The sequence below is a fragment of the Myzus persicae genome, unplaced genomic scaffold, assembly GCF_001856785.1.
Source record: "Myzus persicae strain clone G006 unplaced genomic scaffold, MPER_G0061.0, whole genome shotgun sequence".
Lineage (NCBI taxonomy): Eukaryota > Metazoa > Arthropoda > Insecta > Hemiptera > Aphididae > Myzus > Myzus persicae.
Genome location: NW_019100925.1, coordinates 392674 through 414445, shown reverse-complemented (window position 1 = coordinate 414445; position 21772 = coordinate 392674). Strand labels below are relative to the sequence as shown.

Genomic DNA, 21772 nt, shown 5'->3' with positions numbered 1-21772 from the left:
GATCGATGGAAATTGGCGGGATTCGGTAAATGTCGGGGTTATAATACTTGTAAATTGTTTCGACGTTTCATAGCCTTAGGGCCGAGCCACCTAGACCGAGTTCGAGTAGGATCGGCAATCATCATCGTCCAAAGTCCAAGGACAACACTCGTTGGCAGGCAGCGGCGCAGCGCAGACACATATGCCAGACAGTGGTTAGCTTTGCTCGTATAACGTCAACAACTTTACTTGCCGACATCTCGTTAGTACGGATCAGTTAATTTTTTTTGGATATTGACGTCTTCGAAATGGCCAAACCCCAAAATAAGGGTGATTATAAAATAGATTTGGTTTTAATTTTAAAAAACTTGTTAACATTTATTTCACATTGTGGTTTGTTAAGGTATCGGTATGGGTGAAATGATCATCGAGGGTAAAACCAAAATTGTATATGATCTACCCGGCACGGACAATGTGTTGATGGTGAGCAAAGATAGAATAACCGCTTGGAATGGTGCCAAGGGTGATGAAATGGAAGGCAAAGCGGCCATATCTACAGAAACAACGACAGCTATATTTAAAGTTTTACAAGATTTAGGTAAGTGATTGTACAATACACACTATAATATATTAATAAAGTGTATTTATATACTCACAAGTTGTTAACAGTTTTTCAATTTTGAAGTACCCATATGTATGTACTCATTGACTTTTCTGTTTTAGGAATAAATACAGCATTTGTATCAAAAAATGGTTTATCTGATAATACATTCATTAGCAAAAAATGTAGTATGATTCCAATTGAATGGGTATCTCGTAGAATTGCTACAGGATCTTTTCTGAAACGTAATCCAGGAGTAAAAGAAGGTTATAGGTTTACTCCACCTTTGGTGGAAACGTTTTTCAAAGTATGCTTCCTTAGAAAATATTTAACTATATTTAAATGATTTGACAATCTTTGTATGCATTTTCATAAATTTGACTAAATATTATTAGTAGTTTGAAGTATCAACCTCAAACTAAAAACCTATCAAACAATGTATATTTTTATTCTGTTTATTTAAATTTAAAAATGGTTAGATCAATTAAAATGTTTATCATTTAAATATATTTTATATTTAAGATTCAATTTAAAATATTTAATGAAATTTCTTTGTGAATTGTATTTATTTTTGTGTTTACTTGTGTAGGATGATAAAAATGATGATCCTCAATGGTCTGAACAACAGTTGCTATCTGTAGAGTTTAATATTGGAAATATAACAATTGGAAGTGCCGAGTATGAGATAATGAGAAAAACTACTATCTGTGTGTTTGAAGTATTGGAAAAGTTATGGGCATCTAAGGATGTTGCTCTAGTAGATATGAAAATCGAATTTGGTGTTAGTACTGAAGGTACATTGTTATTGACTTAATTAGAACAATTTAATGATTTATAGAAATTAAAAATACTTATTTAATTTATTTTAGGTCAAATATTAGTGGCTGATGTTATTGACAATGATTCATGGAGGTTGTGGCCAAGTGGAGACAAACGATTAATGGTTGACAAACAAGTATACAGAAATTTGAACACTGTCACAGCTGCTGATATGGAAACGATTAAAACAAATTTTAAATGGGTTGCTCAACAAGTACAAAGTTTTTCTCAGAAACAACCAAATGGTTTGGTATGCATTTATTTTGTAGTCCGAGAGCACTTCAATATTATGTAAGAAAATTAATTTGAGTTGTTAATATAGGTTGTGGTTGTCATGGGTTCATCTAGCGATGAAAGTTTCGGTAAAAAGATTGCAGAATATACAAAAAATGTAATGGGTATCAATACTGAAATTAGAATTGGGTCGGCACATAAGAGTACTGAATTTGTATTGAAAATGATTGATAAATATGAAGGTATTTTGTAAATTAATAAGTATTGTATATTTCTAACATTTTATGTGTTTTAGGTTTACGTATTCCTGTTGTCATAGTTGCTGTTGCTGGTCGTAGTAACGGCCTAGGTCCAGTGATTGCTGGGTATACTAATTTGCCAGTTATAAACTGCCCACCTTTAAATGCAACCAATATTAATATGGATATTTGGTCTTCATTAAACGTTCCATCTGGTAATAACTATGTTAATATTGTATATATAATATATTTGTACCTTGTACGCATGAATTACAATTTTTTTAACAAATACTCTCCATTAGGTTTGGGGTGTGTTACTGTACGGGAAGAGGAAGGAGCTGCTTTGGCTGCATCTCGTATTATTGGATTGACTGATCCCCTAGTTTGGTGTAAGCTCAAGACACAACAGTTGGAAAAATATATCACTTTAATAAAAAATGATCAAGAAATTGTTTCGAAAAATTTATAAGCCACATTCATGAACATTATTATATTTTATCAATGTTTTTTCTGTTGAACTATTACTGCGTGATTTGAAACTAATAAAATCTTAAGTTTAAATTAAATTAAATATAATTTGTACAATTTGTTATTTACTAGTTTGCTGATAATAAGTTGAAATCACATATCACATATATACTTAATTTATGATATTTTTTAATAAGTATATACATATATTTGTTGATAATTTATTAAAATAAATTGGTTCATCTTAGTATATAAGCTCATTAATATTTTTCTAGGAACTCAACATCTTGCTAATCATCTGTAATCATCTATTTCATGAACCTAGTTAGTTTTTTTAATTGCTCTTATATCAAAAAATATATACAATAATGATAAAATCACAATATTTAATTATTACGATATTTTTACATTTTACTATTGAAAAGCATACTGCTTTATCAAATAATTTTAATTAATCAAAATCTATATTTAAAATCTAAACAAATAATTTGAAATAAGTATTGAAATTACGTTTTTTTTTTTTGGTTTTTATGATTGATTTTAACATTTACAATTATTTATGATTTAGCCTGATAGAAAACATTTCAGAAGCTAAACTAATGCAAATTGGGGTACTTTACTTAAAAATAAAAAAATATTTTATAATTATTATTAAGTAGGTATGTATGAATACAACAATAAAACCGAATTGATTAAAATATTGAAGTAAATGTTTTCTATATGTAACTTAACATTGTTAGAATATACAATTGTAAGCATTTCTTTCATTTGCCTAGTTCAATATTAAAAAAGGTGTGTGAGTGGCAAAAGCTGTGCCTTTGCTATACAGTACAACAAAATAAGAAAAATTGTTTTATGAGGAATTGTTGGTTTATGAGTGAAACATTTGAAATTCAAACACTGATAAAAAATTTATTTGACTATTGAGTAACCTTTTTTTTTTGTAAAAGTTTTTTTTTTTTTTTTTTAAGAAAATTTACAATCTATATACAATTTATATAATAAGTAAATATGATGAACAATATTACAGGACATGAAAATCTTGAGGGAAGGGAGTGTCCAGTGACACTACTTCCAATTTAAACTTAGGGAGGAGGGAGGTAACTTTATAATAAGTAGCACTAGGCATTTTTTAATAAACTTTACTTTTGTAAAAGTTAGAAAAGTTATGAGGAATCATATATTATATTTTCAAATCTTAGATACAAAAAAAAAAAAGGTACATTCTCGACTAGATAAATATTTAAATTCTAACTTGACATTTATCAAAAAACTATAGTGAATTTACACTCGACTTTTTCATTGAATTTATTACACTAATAGCAACTTTTGAGGAACCTTGTATTCAATTTTAAAGTGTTTTAACCAAATGAAAAAAATATCTATAGTAATTTAAAAGAGCTTAAAATAATATAAAATTGTTTATTCCTGTAAATAGCTTAAAATGAGTCAAAATGTTTTAAAAATTCAATAGTGGGTAGAAAATGCTAATATAGGTTAACATTCAAAGAAAATTGCATGCAACTATGCAACTGAGGTTGCATCCATCTATCTTTGAAAAATCTTTCTCAAAAAAAAAACAAATAACTTTTGTCAAAAACTTTTCTACGCATTTATAAGCTACTGGAAATTTTAAATGTTGACCTCTTGCATTTACCAAATAGATTCATTTTCCCAGCAGAAAAAATACTTTAGTTGTAACCGAAGTATTATTTTGACTACTCATGGGCCCATGGCTACTCCGCTACTCTGGATAGTCACGAGTGAGACTACTTGTACACAGGTTCGGGTGCCTTAGAGTGCCTGCAGTCTATAAAAAACATTGAACACCTATTGCACTGCCACTTTGTAAAAATATTTTGTTAATATTTAAAAATATATTGTATTTGTATACATTTTAGATTCTAAGAGTAGCAAAGAACAACATTGATATACATATACCTACCTACAATGATGTGTATGTTTTATTTTTTTTTTCGGTCCATCGCATCAATATTTGTGGTATTTAAAATTCTCCAATTTCAAATATCAGCATCTTTTCCGATTGAAAAGCGAATCTAGTTGGTGCATTCGGGAAATAAAAATAAAAAACTCACAGTAGTTTCCGAAAATGTCGGAGAAAACAAAATCAATCCAAATGGTTGTGTCGGTTTGAATGAATAGAAGTACCTACAATCGAATTGGATAAAACTGAAAAATCAGAAACAATATAATGTGAAGCGCGAGGACTTAGAATACAACTTGAGAAACTGGAAATGGCAGTCATGGTTTTGCTGTGGGATTTTTTACTAGATAGATTAATAAGCAAAAAATTACAGAATGTTAACACCAATGTGTGTACAGTGCTTGAATTATATAATTCATTTGGTGAATTCGCAGAGAGGGCATTAAATGAATAGGTATGAAAAAAAGCACTAAGCAAAATAAAAAATAAAACATATCAGTCTGAAAATTTTATAAAAAGAAAAAAACATGACGAAACTCGAGATGGACAAGTAAAAATATTAGCGAAAGACAATTTTAGAATTAATAATACGTTCTATGTCATACATCACTTGATGGATTAGCTACTGAATTGAGTAATAGAGGAAAAGCATATGAAACATTCTGCAAACCGTTTGATTTTTTTAGTTAACTTCGTGATTTGGGAAAACTCTGAAATAATGGTTAAAGCAAATGAGTTATGTTGCATTTACAAATTAGACTTAGAAAAAAATTAATTTATAAATGAACTACTATATTTTCGTTCTTATCAAAGTACAAGATTTAATGAAAAGGAAATTACACCATTATTACTATTGCTTGTAATTTATGAACGTAATGTGAAGGATCTTTATTCAAATATTGAAATTGCCCTTGCAATATTTGTCTCAGTTCTCAACTCCAGCTTCTAATTGTACCTACTGCCGAACATTCGTTTTCGGTGTTAAAAAGAATGAAAAATGATTTACTATCCATTATGTCGCAAGAAAGATTACATTCCTTGGCCATATCAACTATAGAAAATGATTTAACGTCATCATTAGAGTATGAAGACATTATTGAGGACTTCTCAAGAATTAAATCTAGGAAAAAAACCTATGTAAACTGCAAAAACTAACAATACATTCAATATTTAAATATTGAAATTAAATAATTTTCTTTTTGTTATATTAATTAAACTATATTTTTCTTATAAACGTTGTTCCTTAAAAAAAATAAACAGAAGATGTTATAATTGAATCAAATTTTTTTTTAGTTCACTTAAAAGAAAAAATAATTGCATAGGTATTAGGTATTGAAAAAATAAGTTTGTTTTAGAAATATTTTATTGAATGGAAGTTTTTTTTGGGATAGGGGAGGAAAATTGTTAAATCCACCCCTGGGTGTAATGAAATGTTCTTAAAAATTTTGAAACACGAATGGCCGGCGATTGGAAGAATGGGTAGATTTATATTGACTAAAATATGTTGTATTAATGAAAAACAAAAATGTATAGTTAATATTATCATTCGACTGTTCAAGATTAGATTAGATAGTAAATTAACGACAATTCTACAAACAACCCAATAGTTTTTATTTTTTAATTATGGCTTCAACTACTGAGGTCATTAACCTGGTACTGTGTGGGAGGACTGTTGGTTGGAACACGTTTGTATGTGTGGCAAAACTGGCAAGGATGTGTTGCTAAAAACCTGGATGGTCACCCATCCGAGTGCTAACAACGACGACCGGTACGTATGCTTAGAGCGTTGTCGCAGATTGAGGGTACGACCGCGCCTCACCAAACCACATCAGAATAACCATAGACGTCTATTAAATATAGGTTAAACAATACCTACCATTTAAAGTTCATAAGGTTTTCAAAAATCGAATTATACAATTATATGCATTAGGGATGTTAAAAATATGCAAAAAAAGTGTTCTATATAATCGAGAATAATCCAAATCGTGGATTTATCTGACAACCAATCAATTTGGACTTAGGAAAAACATGAAAATGCATAGAAATCCCAGCTGAGCTAATAACTATGCACCTTTGAAATTATGACCAAATATTAATTTTATTAGCATTCTTCATTTTCCATACGTCATGGTAACATTTTGAAATATTTTGTCTCTTCTTGTGCTATCTAGTCTTGAGAAATTTTTCGAAAATTCAAAAATTATTTTTAATTAGAAATTCATCAAAGTTTTCTTTTTATAGCTGACATTAAACATTTTAAAAGAAGATTCCCGGTTTTTCTACCCTTACCAAGAAAATAATTTACTGGAAAATTACGCTATTTATAGCCATGCACCTATAATATGCGTCTCGATTTTTATTAATTTTTCTAAATTAATATTTTTAATTATTTAATTTCATAATTATACGAGTATGGTAGGTTGACATCACGTCATCGCTCAGCATGAGGGGTTAGGTACTTTTTTTACATGGTTATATTTATTAAGTCCACGTACATCTAGCGCCTATATATTGTACATAAAAAAAATTTAACTTCTTTTGAGTTTTATCGTTGGCACATTTACATAACAAATCTTGATCCCTTATTTCTTTTTGATGCCCCACTTTCGAAATTTCTTTTGGACATAATTAATAACCATCATACATATTATTTAATAAATTAAAACACAATTAGCAAAAAGCCACAGACCACAGTCACAATAGCCAATATGAAATGTACAATAAAAATAATAACACCTGATAAAATATTAATAATACCATAGGGCAGGGGTGGCGAACCTATGGCACGCGTGCCAGAAGTGGCACGTTGACCAAATTTCAGTGGCACGCATCACATTAATATATGAAATAAAAATTTGCAAATAAATGTGTACCTAATAAAATATGTGTATTTATTGCATGCTTTTTATTTTCATCTTACCTAGTAAAATTCATTTTTTTTTTGGCACGCGAGCATATTTCATAATACTGGATTTTAAGTTTTAGCACTTGACTACAAAAAGGTTCGCCGCCTCTGCCATAGGGCATTGAGTAAGAATAGGTATGATAAGGTAAATAAATGATATTATTGTACCTGGGTTACATTTTATGCAAGCCTGGGCATAAACGCGTTAAAAAGTTAAAAGTTAAGTTAATTTTAACTTTTAACTTAACTTTTTAAAATTTAATTTTCATTAACTTAATTTTTAACTTAACTAATTTTAATTGATATAAACTTAATAAATAACGAGTTACTTTTAATCTGATTCAAGTTAAGTTAATTTATAAATAATTAAATTATAAAAAAAATTATTATTGAAATCTGATCCATATTGTATATACATTTACTAGAATAGTAAAATATGAAATAAAATTTAATTCTCCTTCCATTAATCAGAATTGTTCAATAAAAATAACTTAATTAATTATATATAGGTATACCTCTATACCTCGGCATACGGGCATGGGTAGTGTAAAAATAACAATATTAAATAGTAAATACTAATAACTAATAAGTAATAACAACGAATATATATATATATATATATATATTAATATATTAATATATTATATATATAAATATATTTAATTCGTGGTAATAACATAAGTGTCATCGGTGGGTGGCTTCTTAGCTCATAATTTCATGTTTTTTTATTGTGTCTCAGCTCATACTCTTATTGTGCCGATTGTGTACAGATTGTGTATTACTAATAAAGAAAAAAAAAAAAAAAAAATTCGTGCTAATAATTAATACATAATATGAATGAATTTTTGGAGTTTATAACTGATAATGCTCAGTTAACAGAAACAAATCTTGCTATAACTACCACTGCTTCTACAGACAATAATTGTAGTGATTCTGAAGAAGACTTTTTTAGATTAAATAATTATGAAACCAATGAAAATAACGATATCCTAATTATAATAAACAATTATTTTTCAAACACAAACATTAAAAGTCCATTAGATTTTCCATTAGTTTTAAGAAACACATATACGCATATACAATGTAACACGGCTATTCCTTCATCTGCACATGTAGAACGTTTGTTTAGTGCAGGAGGTTAATTATTAGATAAACGTAGAGGATCAATGGCTGACAAAAATTTTGAGATGACTCTTTTGTTAAAATTCAATAAATATTTTACTGATTCATAAGTTTTGCTTAGTTTTCTGAAAAAGTATTCAGTTAAAAATGAATGCCATGTTATTTTTATTTATTAATTAAAACATGTATATTATATATTTATATTATTATCTATTAAATTAAATCAAAAGTATATTCGTATATCTTATTTTGTATACTTTTAGCACTTACTACAGCTACATAATTCTTTTCATCTGTACCTACCTTTATTTTCCAAATTTAGTTTAATGTCTATTTTCTGAGTGTAATAATGTTTATGAATTTTATTTTTTCAAACCATATGACTAGCTATTTATATATTAAAAAAAAAAAATTATTAACTTAACTTAAGTTAATAAGTTAATTGAAAGTTTCCATAGAACTTTTAACTTAACTGAGTAAAAAAAAATTAGATTAACTATAAATTTTAAACTTTTCAAAATGGATTCTATAAACTTAACTCAACACAGTTAAAAATTATCATTAACTTGCCCAGGCTTGTCAAATATGTCGTATAATATTGAATATTAGGTTTTAATATTATGTTTCACTACATAAAGTAAAGTTTAAATTTTGTAAAGTGACAATTTTCGTATCATTTTTATTCCCTTCGATTTTATTTAAAGTCGTAAATACCCTCTCTTTACATAAAACATAATAGTCGACAGTAGAGATAACATTTAGGTTTTATCTGTATGAAATATGATTATTCGATTATTACGACTTCATTTTCCATTTTCCGTTGTTGGCGTTACAAGAAAAACTGCGTGAGTACAATTTTATTTTATTTTATTTTACTAATCTAACAAGACACAATCCTGGATGGTTTATATTCACAATTGGACCCGATAGGTCCGACCCGGAGAGTTGCTCAAACAGAGATTTACGAAGAAAATGTTTGTTTGTATACGGTTGCTATTGGTTATAGGAGAAATATTAATATATTTAGTAGAAATGGTTTTTTTTTTGTTTATTGGTTGTCTGCAGTGGTTCATCGGGCAGATCAGGTATAAGTATGCATATAATTGAATTTTCGCACATTGCCTGCCAAAGTGGGTGAGTTGCACTTATAGCCGCTCATCGGCGTGTCCGTAATCAAAATAAATATAAAACATATTATTTCAATAATACACAGCAGGTAGGCATAATATACTGCTCGCCTTATCACCATCAAGTCTCAAATAGAGTTGGCATTTTTAACAGGCATTCATTGTACCTACTTAATTTATTATTTTAGTCATGCTAAATAATTTTTTTTTAATTTTTTTAATAATATACACAATAATTATTCTAGTATTATTGGAGTATTGTTTTGATCAGCCTTTGGTGTTCGTAGTAATATTGTATTGTTGGTTGCTACAAAAAAGAACGTAATATGATAAAAAAATTATAGGGATCCATTCTTATATTTGTAAAATATGATACTTAAATATGCAGAATAATATTAATACCACACTAAATTATTGACCTTTTCCAAGTTCCGACCGCAGATAATAGATAGGTTTGAAAAAACAGAAGAATATATTCACCGCTCAAAAGTAATAAATAACTACAGTATCAAAGTATTTTTTCTACTACAAAACATGTACACATACAAGAAAAAAAACTCACGTCCTTGTTAAATAAATATATTCATTCCGTTCTGTCCTGCAGCTTCTAAAATACTACCAGACGTATTAGTTATTATTTTATTATTATTCTACAACTATAAAACTATAGTACAAATACAAATCGAAGTACCAATCTTCGTTAAAATATAGTGTAGGCGCCTACGCGTCTTAGGGTGCAAAAACAACTGTTTAGAAAAATAAGCGTGCTCGAAATCCAAAAGCCGGCCGTTAAGAACAACGACTCGCTGGCTAGTTATAAACGACGTCGGACGTGTCGTCAGGGGGATATTTTAATTTTTCGTCGACTGTTTAAGGCGAGATTGTTATTTTGATTCACTTGCAAATTTTGTCTCCGACAACACTGATCGCAAGACTAGAAGTTCAACTGCCAAAAAACACCAAACTATAAACATCATGAACGCAGAAATCGAAACGATCGTCGATGAAATCTACGCCGATATAATGACCATCTATGACATATTGATGGGGGACGAAGGCACCGGGGATAACACCAACCTCGGAGAACAACAACCAGGATCAGATACGACCAGCCTATCAGTAGAAACCGGCCCTACCATACCAACGGAGAACGTCATATTATGCGATTCGATCGACGCACTTGAAGTAGACGACACGACCGACGACGTAGTCATGCAGCCCGAAAAGGAGTCCATAGACGAGGTAGTGTCGTCTGTTCTAGACGGGATCGTCGAGGCGTTGAGCCAAGATGTGAGTTTGGAATTCGCCTGCGGTGACAAGGTGCCGCATCTCCCCGAAGCGTCCGGATCGTCCGGGCGAGATGCGACGCTGAACGTCGGACCGGAAGAGCAGGACGCTGCAGATAAAATAGTTGACGAGTTAACAGTGTTAGTGGAAGACGAGCCGGCCGAGGCCGATACAAAAGTGGAGGAGTCGGGTGAACCGGAACATCCGCCATCAGAAGAGAAACCTTACAAACTTCCCGGCGGTCGATCACGGAGGATCGTCGCCACCGCCTGGAAGGGAGTGAGACGGATGACACGTCTCCTGATGTGCGGTTGCTTCCGAGGGGAGTAACCGGCCGGAGTTCACGGCTCCCTCCTCCTCGGCCGAGGAGCGCCACGCAAGACACACGTAGGGGATTGACGCGGGAAAGTGCACTCGGTGAAAGGCGGTATGTCTCCCGAGTACTTACCACGGCCATTCGCGGCGCGACGAGTTAACAGTTGTTGGCGTCGCTTGTTGGCGAGACCATCTGGCGACTCGGCGCGGGCCCGGCTGCTTCGACCGCCTTTGCAGTGACGCACGACGACACGGCGCGGCGGCTAGTTGTACCGCCGTGGGCACCGATTCCGCCCCGACGGTACTTCGACGATGGCAGAGCGTGCACGAGGACGAGTTGTGGCGGCGGCGGCGGAGACTTTATGGCACAAGGCTGAGTGATAGAGCTATGCTAGGAATTGGAAGTCGCAGCATCGCCGGACCCGCGGGAATTCGATTATGAGTTTCAGGGTTCGGCGGTGCGAGACTTCTAGCGTCGTTTCCGCAGCAATCACAGCTGTATTCGCTCGCCCAGTGCTTTTGTCTCCGCCGTCGTTGTCGCGACAGTCGTCCTCAGCACCTGTCAATCGTCGAGCGCATAACATCGCGCCACTATAGCCGCCCCGCCGCCAATCGTCCAGTCGCTACTCGCTTGAGCGGCCGTTGTGGTCGGGCCCAAACCAGTCGTCTAGGTGATCGTCTCTGCGAACAATCGCGTCGGCGACTGCGCTCGTCCGCCCGCGGAACCGGTCGTGTGGACGTATGGAGGTGACCAGTGGCCATTGAGTACAAACCCACCTCGCCATCCCGTGTCAATCCCCTCCCTCTAAAGCTTTTGGTGTCTTGCCTGGTGTTTTTTTTTTGTAGTTTATAGGTTAACTATTACCTGCCTTTGGCATTTTTTTTTTGAGGTAATAGATTAAAAAATTTTTTTCGTTTTTTTTCCTTTATAAATTTAATAAAATGGCCATTTTTTTTTGTTCAAAACAATTTTTTTTCTTCAAAAATGACCACATTGTGTCGAAAATTATCATGATAAATTATATAAAAATTTTTTTTTCAAAATTTACACTTTGTGTCATGTTGCATATTTTCGGCTTTAAAATAAAAATACTGTTATACTGAACAAGATATTGTTTTTTTTTCGTTTTAAGAAGAAAGCATTTGTATTTGTATTTATTTTAACAAAATAATGGGCTTCGATGAATATCTTATATGCTTGTCAGCTCGTGTGAAGATGTGTGATGAAAATTATAATTCATATACTTGCAAGTACCCACGGATAATATTTTTAAATTACAACAAAATAACTAAAATTGTTATTTTTCATTCAAATGCATCAAATTTCGTTCAAATACCTATGAACTTGAAATATCTATCAAAATAAAAACTGGGTTCGTGAATTTGTTTGTTATACCATGAATTACTTATGAAAACCCTAGTTTTTCAAATTGAACATTGCATAAATTTTAAACCACAAAATGATTTGCTAATTTTCGTGATTTTCATAAATATTTTCAAAATTTTAGTCTTTTATATGCTTCAAAGAAAAAAAAACCTTGTAGCGTAAAATAGAACTTTGCATTAAATCTTCAAGTATCTTATATTGACAGCAGTTTAAAAAAAACATATAGGTAATAACTGAAAAAGAGTTAAAATTGTATGGTGCATGTATAATAGTAATAATTTATTACACTTGAAGAAAACCAAGAAAATAGACCAAACATTAAAAATTTTAAATTATAACACAATATCCAAATATACAAATACAACTAGGTAAACAAAATACAATTAATAAAAATAATGAATGTTTTTTAATATTAATTGATTAATAAATTATGAATATTTTTTTTTTCGCTGGTAATCACCACATGGAAGCCAAACTATTTTCACATAACTTATAGCCTCCCAAATAAATTATAAATCTACCACCACCCCTCCACAATTCACACTAAATTATTTTAACAGCACTGGTGTCAATGGACTATGTTTACTATTTTAGGGCCTATACTATTGTAAGATTAACAACTTACTTAAGTAAATGTTAAGCCCCCTAATAAAAACATGTCATTAATATCTAATAAATAAATTAGAAAAGATTTAAATTTGAACAATTATTACTAGATAAAATTATTTTTTAATGATTTATTTGTACGAATCTAATTTATTATTTATATTTCATCTGATGTTATATTACTATAATACTATGGTCTATGGAGTGTAACTATTTTGAATTATAAATTAAATTTATGATTTAATTATTAGATTATCTATGGAATAAAAATTTAAAAAAACACATTTTAAAATTACCATTGAGTAATGATACAAACAATTAAAAGGTGATGGAATATCACATATAAGTAAAATATGTCTACTCTTTGATTAAAAAAATTAATTTGAAAACTAATAATCAATCTTTAAGATATTTTTAAATATTATATAGAAGCTTAAAATAGTATTCTGGAAATTGTCATTAAAATTTAATTACAATTTAATTTCCGTCTAGTAAAACACTGTTTTATAAATTATTGATTAATTTAATTGACCAACTACCAAGTATCACTAATTTCTAAGTTTTAAGTAAATATACATAGAAATCATATGATTACATTAATTTTGTTTAGAGCATTTTTTTAATTATATGCGCCGCAGTCCACAGCAGTAGAATGACGTCGCTATCGACCGCCATAATTGTGGGACCAATATTTCGGACGGCAACACATTACATACTATATGAAACTCAACAACATAACAAAATAAAAAAATAAAATTCTCCCAAAAAATTATCACAGATGACCATTTTATTTAAATAGATAAGATAAACAGATAATTAGAATTATTTTTATCTAGATAATGCACAACACTGTTACAGAGTACCTAATTACTTATGAAAATATGTGATACTTCATTTTGTAATTATATAATTGTATAATGTTATTCAAGGTGACGTTCAGTTGAACTTGGAGCTGTGGTCACAGAGTTCTTATTTATTTTGTTCACTTGTCTTCGAATTTTACCAACCAATTCTGACTGAGCCTTGTGTAGTTGTGTGGTTTTGTTATTAACAATGGTATTAAATAAATGCAATTATTAATTTCAAGTTAAGTTAATTTATAAATAATTAAATTATAAATAAAATTATTATTGAAATCTGATCCATATTGTATACACATTTACTAGAATAGTAAAATATGAAACAAAATTTAATTCTCCTTCCATTAATCAAAATTGTTTAGTAAAAATAACTTAATTAATTATATATAGGTATTCCTCTATACCTCGGCATACGGGCATGGGTAGTGTAAAAATAACAATAGTAAATAGTAAATACTAATAACTAATAGGTAATAACAACGAATATATATATATATATTAATATATTATATATGTCGCATCCACATAGTGAAACTACTCATTTCATGAACTGGATATCCAGATAGTGAAATTCGTCCAGATAGTGAATTTTGACGAAAATACATTATATGGACATCCATTTCATGAAATGGACAATACCTATATCGTGTACTTTGTGTAATTATTATTTTATTATATAATGGTTCATAAACTATCATTATACATTTATACGTATATTATATTTAATTTTTCACGATTGATTAATATATAGGTAATTTTCTATATTGTTCTATACACAAAAATATTGCAATTATAGTCAATAAATTATATCATATTACATTATATTTTTATTTTATTTTTCATAAACCATACGTATATTATATTTTATAAACAACAGTGTTATCTATGTCCCATATTAAGTGTTATAAAATATTCATGAAATTAACTATAATTATAACCTAACCTATAGATCCCCCAAACATAATTTGCGTGATCACGGAACAAAAAAAAAGGATTACATAAATTTGGAACAAATTAACAAAATATGGTTTACTCAAAGGATGGTTCAGTAGTGAATGTTTGAAAAAATCAACAACTCAATTTCTCACTACTGATCAAGTTGATAAAAATGTTGATTTTTAGGTGAGAGAAATGATTAAAAAAATTTCAGGAGGGCAAGGATTTTTTGTCTTGTTAGTGTAAGGCAAAAAATCCTTGCCAATCAAATAGGTGTACTTGTTTTAAAAATAATATGCAATGTAACAGTCGATGTCATAATCAATCGTCGTGTAAAAATAAATAATAAGGAAAAAATGTATGTAAAGTTTAAGGTATGTTTAAGTTTATCAATTAATTATTTTGTTAGGTAATAAAACAAGAGAGAAATATAGATAGTTAAATATTATAATTATAGTTATAATTTCATTAATATTTTATAGCACTTAATATAGGACATAGGTAATACTGTTGTTTATAAAATATAATATACGTATGGTTTATGAAAAATAAAATAAAAATATAATGTAATATGATATAATTTATTGACTATAATTGCAATATTTTTGTGTATAGAACAATATTGAAAATTACCTATATATTAATCAATCGTGAAAAATTAAATATTATATATGTATAAATGTTTAATGATAGTTTATGAACCATTATATAATAAAATAATAATTACACAAAGTACACGATATAGATATTGTCCATTTCATGAAATGGATGTCCATGTAATGTATTTTCGTCAAAATTCACTATCTGGACGAATTTCACTATCTGGATATCCAGTTCATAAAATGAGTAGTTTCACTATGTGGATGCGACATTGCGACATATATATATATATAAAAATACATTTAATTCATGCTAATAATTAATACATAATTCAATAAATATTTTACTGATTCATAAGTTTTGCTTAGTTTTCTGAAAAAGTATTCAATTAAAAATTAATACCATGTTATTTGTAATTATTAATTAAAACATTTATATTATATATTTATATTATTATCTATTAAAATAAATCAAAAGGTTATTCATATATCTTATTTTGTATACTTTTGGCACCTACTACAACTACATAATTCTTTGAATCTGTACCTTTATTTTCCAAATTTAGTTTAATGTCTATTTTTTGAGTGTAATAATAATAATGAATTTTATTATTTCAAACCATATGACTAGCTATTTATATATTAAAAAAATAATTATTAACTTAAGTTAATAAGTTAGTTGAAAGTTTCCATATAACTTTTAACTTAACTGAGTTTAAAAAAAATTAGATTAACTATAAATTTTAAACTTTTCAAAATGGATTCTATAAACTTAACTTAACTCAGTTAAAAATTATCATTAACTTGCCCAGGCTTGCATTTTTTTATATTTCATTTATTTATATACAGTTACTTTCGAATAGAACTTCAGGTATTTAGTAAATATATTTATTTATATATTGTTACTTTTGAGTATAACTTTAGGTCTTTAGGTATAAGTTTTGTGATTTGTTTCAATATATAAATTATAAATATACGAGTAATGCGTTCATATTTATATTATACTATAATTATATTAATAATTCTTATATTATAATAAACTACCTATCAGTGGCGCAATTGAGAATGTTTTATGAGGGGGGGGATTGAAATAAATTTGCATAGCAAACTTGTGGAGGCCTTTGCCTCCCACACCCCCTTATCTACATTTGGTATAATTTAATAACTCAACACATGGCATTAGCATTCGAAAAGCTTACGTTATTTTTTTTTTCGTCTGATAGCAAATCATGTCTATAATAAACAAAGCAATGTCATTTTTACGTGCATCAAAATGATCGCTCTAAAAAATTACGAAGCAGAACATAATTTATTAATGATAATGCAGTGTTAGCAGTCAAGCTACAGGTATAATACCATAGAACAAAACTATACCTTATTTGTTACTTGGACAGTTTGAATCAAATTTTTATTTTCCACATGAGGTAATACATCATCAGATTTCTCTATGCTTTCCTTAATTAATAAACAAGAACATGTATAGGTAAAATCGAATTAAATTTTTTTTAAATTATTATTAGGCTATTATTATTACTATTATTATTATTAATTATTAAATTCTATTTTTTAGTAGACTCATTCATTTTTTTATAATAATTAATATGACATAATATTTATTGAATAAACTGCATAGACTGCAGTTAAATTGTCAATACATTTTTAACTGGTGTTTATTTAATTTTGCTAATTTTTGATGCGAGTTGCAATGTTAATTATAATAAGAGTACAAAATACGTCATGCATTTTTTATACGATTTTAAAAAACATATAATTCCGGGCATAATAATGTGTAGTATTTTGAATAATTTAAAATTGTAATACTTACGTTAAGTCCGGGCTTCTTTTAAAAAAAAATTCAAAAGATTATTATTAGTTGCCGGTAATTTTCTTTTTTTTTTGCTCCATTTTGCTTTTAGCTTATGAAAATTAAAAAAAGAAAAAATAATAATAAGTCAATAGGAATTAGGAAGTGTTACTACTGGGTGGCTTCTTCCAACAACTCATTCACGTCTTTGTAAATTAGCCCATTGTGTCTCTGGGTACAGATGGTATATTTCTTATAAAAATAAAAAAAATAAAAAAAAAGCTTATGAAAATTAAATCAATTGCCTGACACTGTGGCTATGTGAGAATCGAGAATGTCACAGTATGTAGTGTGTGTACGTAATCGCGATAATCAATGCAGATACTTACTACTTAGTGTCGGCGCGCGTTCGTAGTATTATTATTCGTTCTACGAAATGTAAATCTTGAAGTTACATTTTAATTATTAAATTTTAATTTTTGGAATAGTGGTTTTACCCATCATCGGATTACTTACCATCTATAATCTATAATAATATGCATGTAGTGTGTAGGAAGTAGGTACTGCAGTAATTAGGTACAGGTGTGGCAGGGCACCCAAGTGTTTATTAATAAATAAGAATTAAAATGAAACAGACCATATGTTTTAAAATCATGCTCATCGTTTACCGAGTAAATATTTATAATCCGTACTAACACAACTAAATATTTTATTTTATTTTTTAGTTTAATAATAATTATTAATTTACAAGTTTGTATAATTGTATCTGAACTATTTGTGGGTATACGACAGTATAAAAATATAGCTCATGGGGGGTCTATCCACATATCCCCCCCGTAATTACGCCCCTGCTACCTATATCATTATATCAACATTAAAAGAATAAAATATTGAGAAAGGATTTTTGTTATCAATCACAAATAAATATATAATAATTGTTATGTTTTGCCCCCTCCTCTCATGAAAAATAGTTCCTGCACCACTGACCCTGTCTACCAATCTTAATCTTGGCCTTCCTAATGGGCGCATGTAAGCTTCGCCTGGAAAAAAAACAAGTAAAATTGGGTTCATGTAAACTTTGTCAATGAAAAAAATCAAGTTACATTATAAAATTAATATATAGGACACATTATTATTTATTATAATATCCCAAAAAATATACAAAAATTAGTAAAAATAATAATTGTCTGAACAAATCATCCAAATTGTCAAGTGTAGCGATTAATGTATTATTATAATCTGGTACCAGGAATCTAGATGTATCACCATTGCATGCATCTGCTTATTTAATTTATATTAACTTTTTTTAATATAAGCAAAATAAAATATCAAAAAAAAACAAAAACAATAGATTAATTTATTTTTAAATATTTATAATTTATTTACCTTGCCCTTGGTAAAATATGTATCATAATTATTGTATTAATTAGGTAGTAAAATACATAATATGGTACCTATTATAAATTATTAACCAAACATTTTTAAATTAATAATCATAATGAAACATTAGTGTATAATAGGTATAATCATAACAATTAAATATTAAATAACCTTCTACCAATTACGTAAATAATTTACATACATACTGTCATACTACATTGTCTACATACTAATATAATACTATGCATAATATTATATATTATACTCACAAACTTTGCCACGAAACTCGCCCTTCCTTTGAATTAAAATATTCTTTAAATTCTTCTCTGGTCGTGGCTACATGAGTATAAAAAGGAAATAGATCAATAGTAATTATTAACATTTTAAAATCATTCAAGCCTCTAATCTATTTGACCAATTACTATGGGCATAATATCCTTAGTGCACAAATAGTTATATAAAACTCAATAACTATTAGATCGAACTTTGATTTAGATACTTCAAAATTCTCAAAAAAAATTATCAGCTGAATAGTTAAAAATGAAAAAGGAACGTTCTTGTTTACCCTACGAGTAAATCCATTTCACACTGTGAAAACTTTTATTAGCAATATATAATGAACTAACAAAGCACCTATAAGTTACTAAAAATAAAAAATGCTCTGAAATGTTGTTGAAGGATACCGGTTGAAATTCTTGACACTGTCCTGTTGTATTTCCCTCATTATTCTAATTCTTACCTATATAATCAGATATTTCTATGTTATTACTTATTTCTCTTTAGTTTGTCTGTTATAATATTTATAATAGTTCCGAGTACAGTAATTAATTCAACAGTAATAAAATCTAAAAAATATTCACTTATTAATTATTATTTAGAATTGTAAATTTTCAAATACAAAGTTCCTTTAGGGTTTAGGCTGTTGCACGGAATCCGTGGCTGTTATGCTCCAGCTGGTGTTGATTAGGTACACGTCGAGTATTATAGGTACACTTGGGTACTGATCATATTATATTAAAGTTTACAGATTGTTTCCAACTTGTCTGATCTTCTACATTTATATATACTACATATGGCGATTCACCGGGTATGCTCACCTCCATTTTATTGGATAATTGTAACATTTATAATTGTAGTAGGTACATTCGTACATAACGTATTAATACATTAGTCAAAAAATCATTTAAGATGTTGGGATTCATAAACAGGAATACAATAAATTTCAAAAACATTAAATTATTTAATTTCACTGTTATATTTGTCAAATCGAGATTATATTTACCTACTGTACTATTATTATTTATAAGTTATTACTAAAGGGTTAGGTTAGGGTAATTTTTTTTCTCACTCACTTTCCTACATTTAATATTTTAATAAATTATAATACTTCTAACCTATTAGTAAAATTAAAAGCATTTGTATTAAAACAAATTACAACATTTAGGTAGATATGATACATATTATTACTATACACCATTATGTATATTAGAATAATTGTAACCTTCGATTTATTATCCTATTTATACAATTTTTTTCAAACATTGTTTACTAGATCAGCGGTTCTTAACCATAGGGCCGCGACCCAATTTTGGGTCGCCAATAATTTGAAATGGGTCGGCTAAAATTTAAAACGTTGGTATAATATTTTTATTTTTAAGCCTTATAATAATATAATATAAATAATAAATGAAACCGTTTTCGTAAATTCACAGTATTGATAATTGGTACAAAGAAAGTTACGTATCTTTCAGATATATTTTCGTTATTAAATGAGTTAAATTTGAGTATGCAAGGGCCATTAACTAATATTTTTACATGTTATAATAAAGTTGAAGCTTTTCTAAAGAAACTTGATCTTTGGATAAAACGAATTCAGGAAAATACATATGATATGTTTCCATCATATTATAATATGACTGAAGAAAAATTATTAAAAAAAAATGAAATTAATATAATGCAATATCTAATTAAAACACATTTGTCGAAAATTAAAAAATAAATTATTAAAGTATTTCCCACCATCTCATGATATTCGATCAAACAATATGTGGATTCTTAACCCGTTTTTGCCCTGTGAAAATCATGAATTATCTTTATTAAATGAAAGCCAACTATTAGAATTATCGTCAGATAAATTATTAGAACAATCTTTTAACACTAAAAATGTAAACCAATTTTGGATATCTTTAAGAAATGAGTATCCTAATCTTTACGAAGAAGCATTAAAGAAATTAGTTCCTTTTGCAACAACATATTTATGTGAATCCGGATTTTCGACACTAACTACGATCAAAACCAAAGCAAGAAATAAGCTTGATGTCGAACCCACGATGCGTATTTCACTTACTAACTCCATAAAAGCTCAAATTGATTCATTGGTGAAGCAACATCAAGACCAAGGGAGTCATTAAGTTCTTCATTATTTAAATTAAAAATTATTTAAAAAAATATGTACAATACAATTATTAAAAGAAATGTTTATTTTTAAATATAATTTAATTAATATTATGACCTGTTATTAGTACAAGTAATATGAGTAAAAAAAAAATATTAAATTAAGAGTACCCAATAGTTATTTTTTATTCTGCCATTGAACATTATTTTATAAAAAGGTCGCATGAAAAATTTGGTAAATATCTTGGGTCGCCACTACACAAAGGTTAAGAACCGCTGTACTAGATAACTAATGAAGGATTTAACACTTTAATTGAAATTTTTTTTTTAAATTTATATGAGATAATACACAATCTATACTGTATAGCACAATAAGTATATGTGAAAAGAGTAGTTATACATGAATAAGCTTGATTAAGAAGTCACCCTATGGTAACCGTTTAAATTGAAAAGTTTGGAAGGTGTCAGTAAGAAAGGCAGGACATTTATTAATAGGAGTAGGTAAGTTAATTCAAATTTAAAATTTAAATTTAAATAGAGGATAAGCCTCCCCAAGTCACCCCCCCCCCCCCCCAAATGTTGCCTATGTGTGTATTGTGTATATCATCTACAACCGTGGTTATTATTTCGTAAATCGTAGTTGTATATTATCGAAGCAGTTGATATTCGTAGCAATATTTTCGGAGTAATACATGGTAATATCGTTATCGGAATAATGATTGTTCGTGGTATCATAATTTTCATCAGTCATATTCGGAGTAATTG

The 21772-nt window shown here is 29.0% G+C and overlaps 2 protein-coding genes across 2 annotated transcripts; both read left to right on the top strand.

Annotated features, from left to right (window-relative positions):
- Positions 1 to 40: 40 nt before the first annotated feature.
- LOC111026874 (multifunctional protein ADE2) lies at positions 41 to 2443 on the top strand. The gene is made up of 8 exons (XM_022305053.1): positions 41 to 309; positions 383 to 577; positions 703 to 887; positions 1170 to 1374; positions 1450 to 1649; positions 1722 to 1875; positions 1929 to 2087; positions 2175 to 2443. The coding sequence occupies exons 1-8, from the start codon at positions 288 to 290 to the stop codon at positions 2339 to 2341; spliced, it is 1287 nt and encodes a 428-aa protein (XP_022160745.1). The 5' UTR covers positions 41 to 287; the 3' UTR covers positions 2342 to 2443.
- Positions 2444 to 20658: 18215 nt separating this feature from the next.
- On the top strand, positions 20659 to 21024 carry LOC111026854 (protein FAM200A-like). The gene has a single exon (XM_022305012.1). It carries the CDS (start codon positions 20659 to 20661, stop codon positions 21022 to 21024), a length of 366 nt encoding a protein of 121 aa, XP_022160704.1.
- The last annotated feature ends 748 nt before the right edge of the window (positions 21025 to 21772 follow it).

What these genes read in the sequence shown, in the direction of transcription:
- LOC111026874 (XM_022305053.1), top strand. Translation starts at nt 288, where the DNA reads ATGGCCAAACCCCAAAATAAGG. An exon ending in TAAAGTTTTACAAGATTTAG is followed by an intron (nt 578 to 702) that starts GTAAGTGATTGT and finishes TTTCTGTTTTAG; the next exon opens with GAATAAATACAGCATTTGTA. An exon ending in AATGATTGATAAATATGAAG is followed by an intron (nt 1,876 to 1,928) that starts GTATTTTGTAAA and finishes TATGTGTTTTAG; the next exon opens with GTTTACGTATTCCTGTTGTC.
- LOC111026854 (XM_022305012.1), top strand. Translation starts at nt 20,659, where the DNA reads ATGTGGATTCTTAACCCGTTTTTGCCCTGTGAAAATCATGAATTATCT.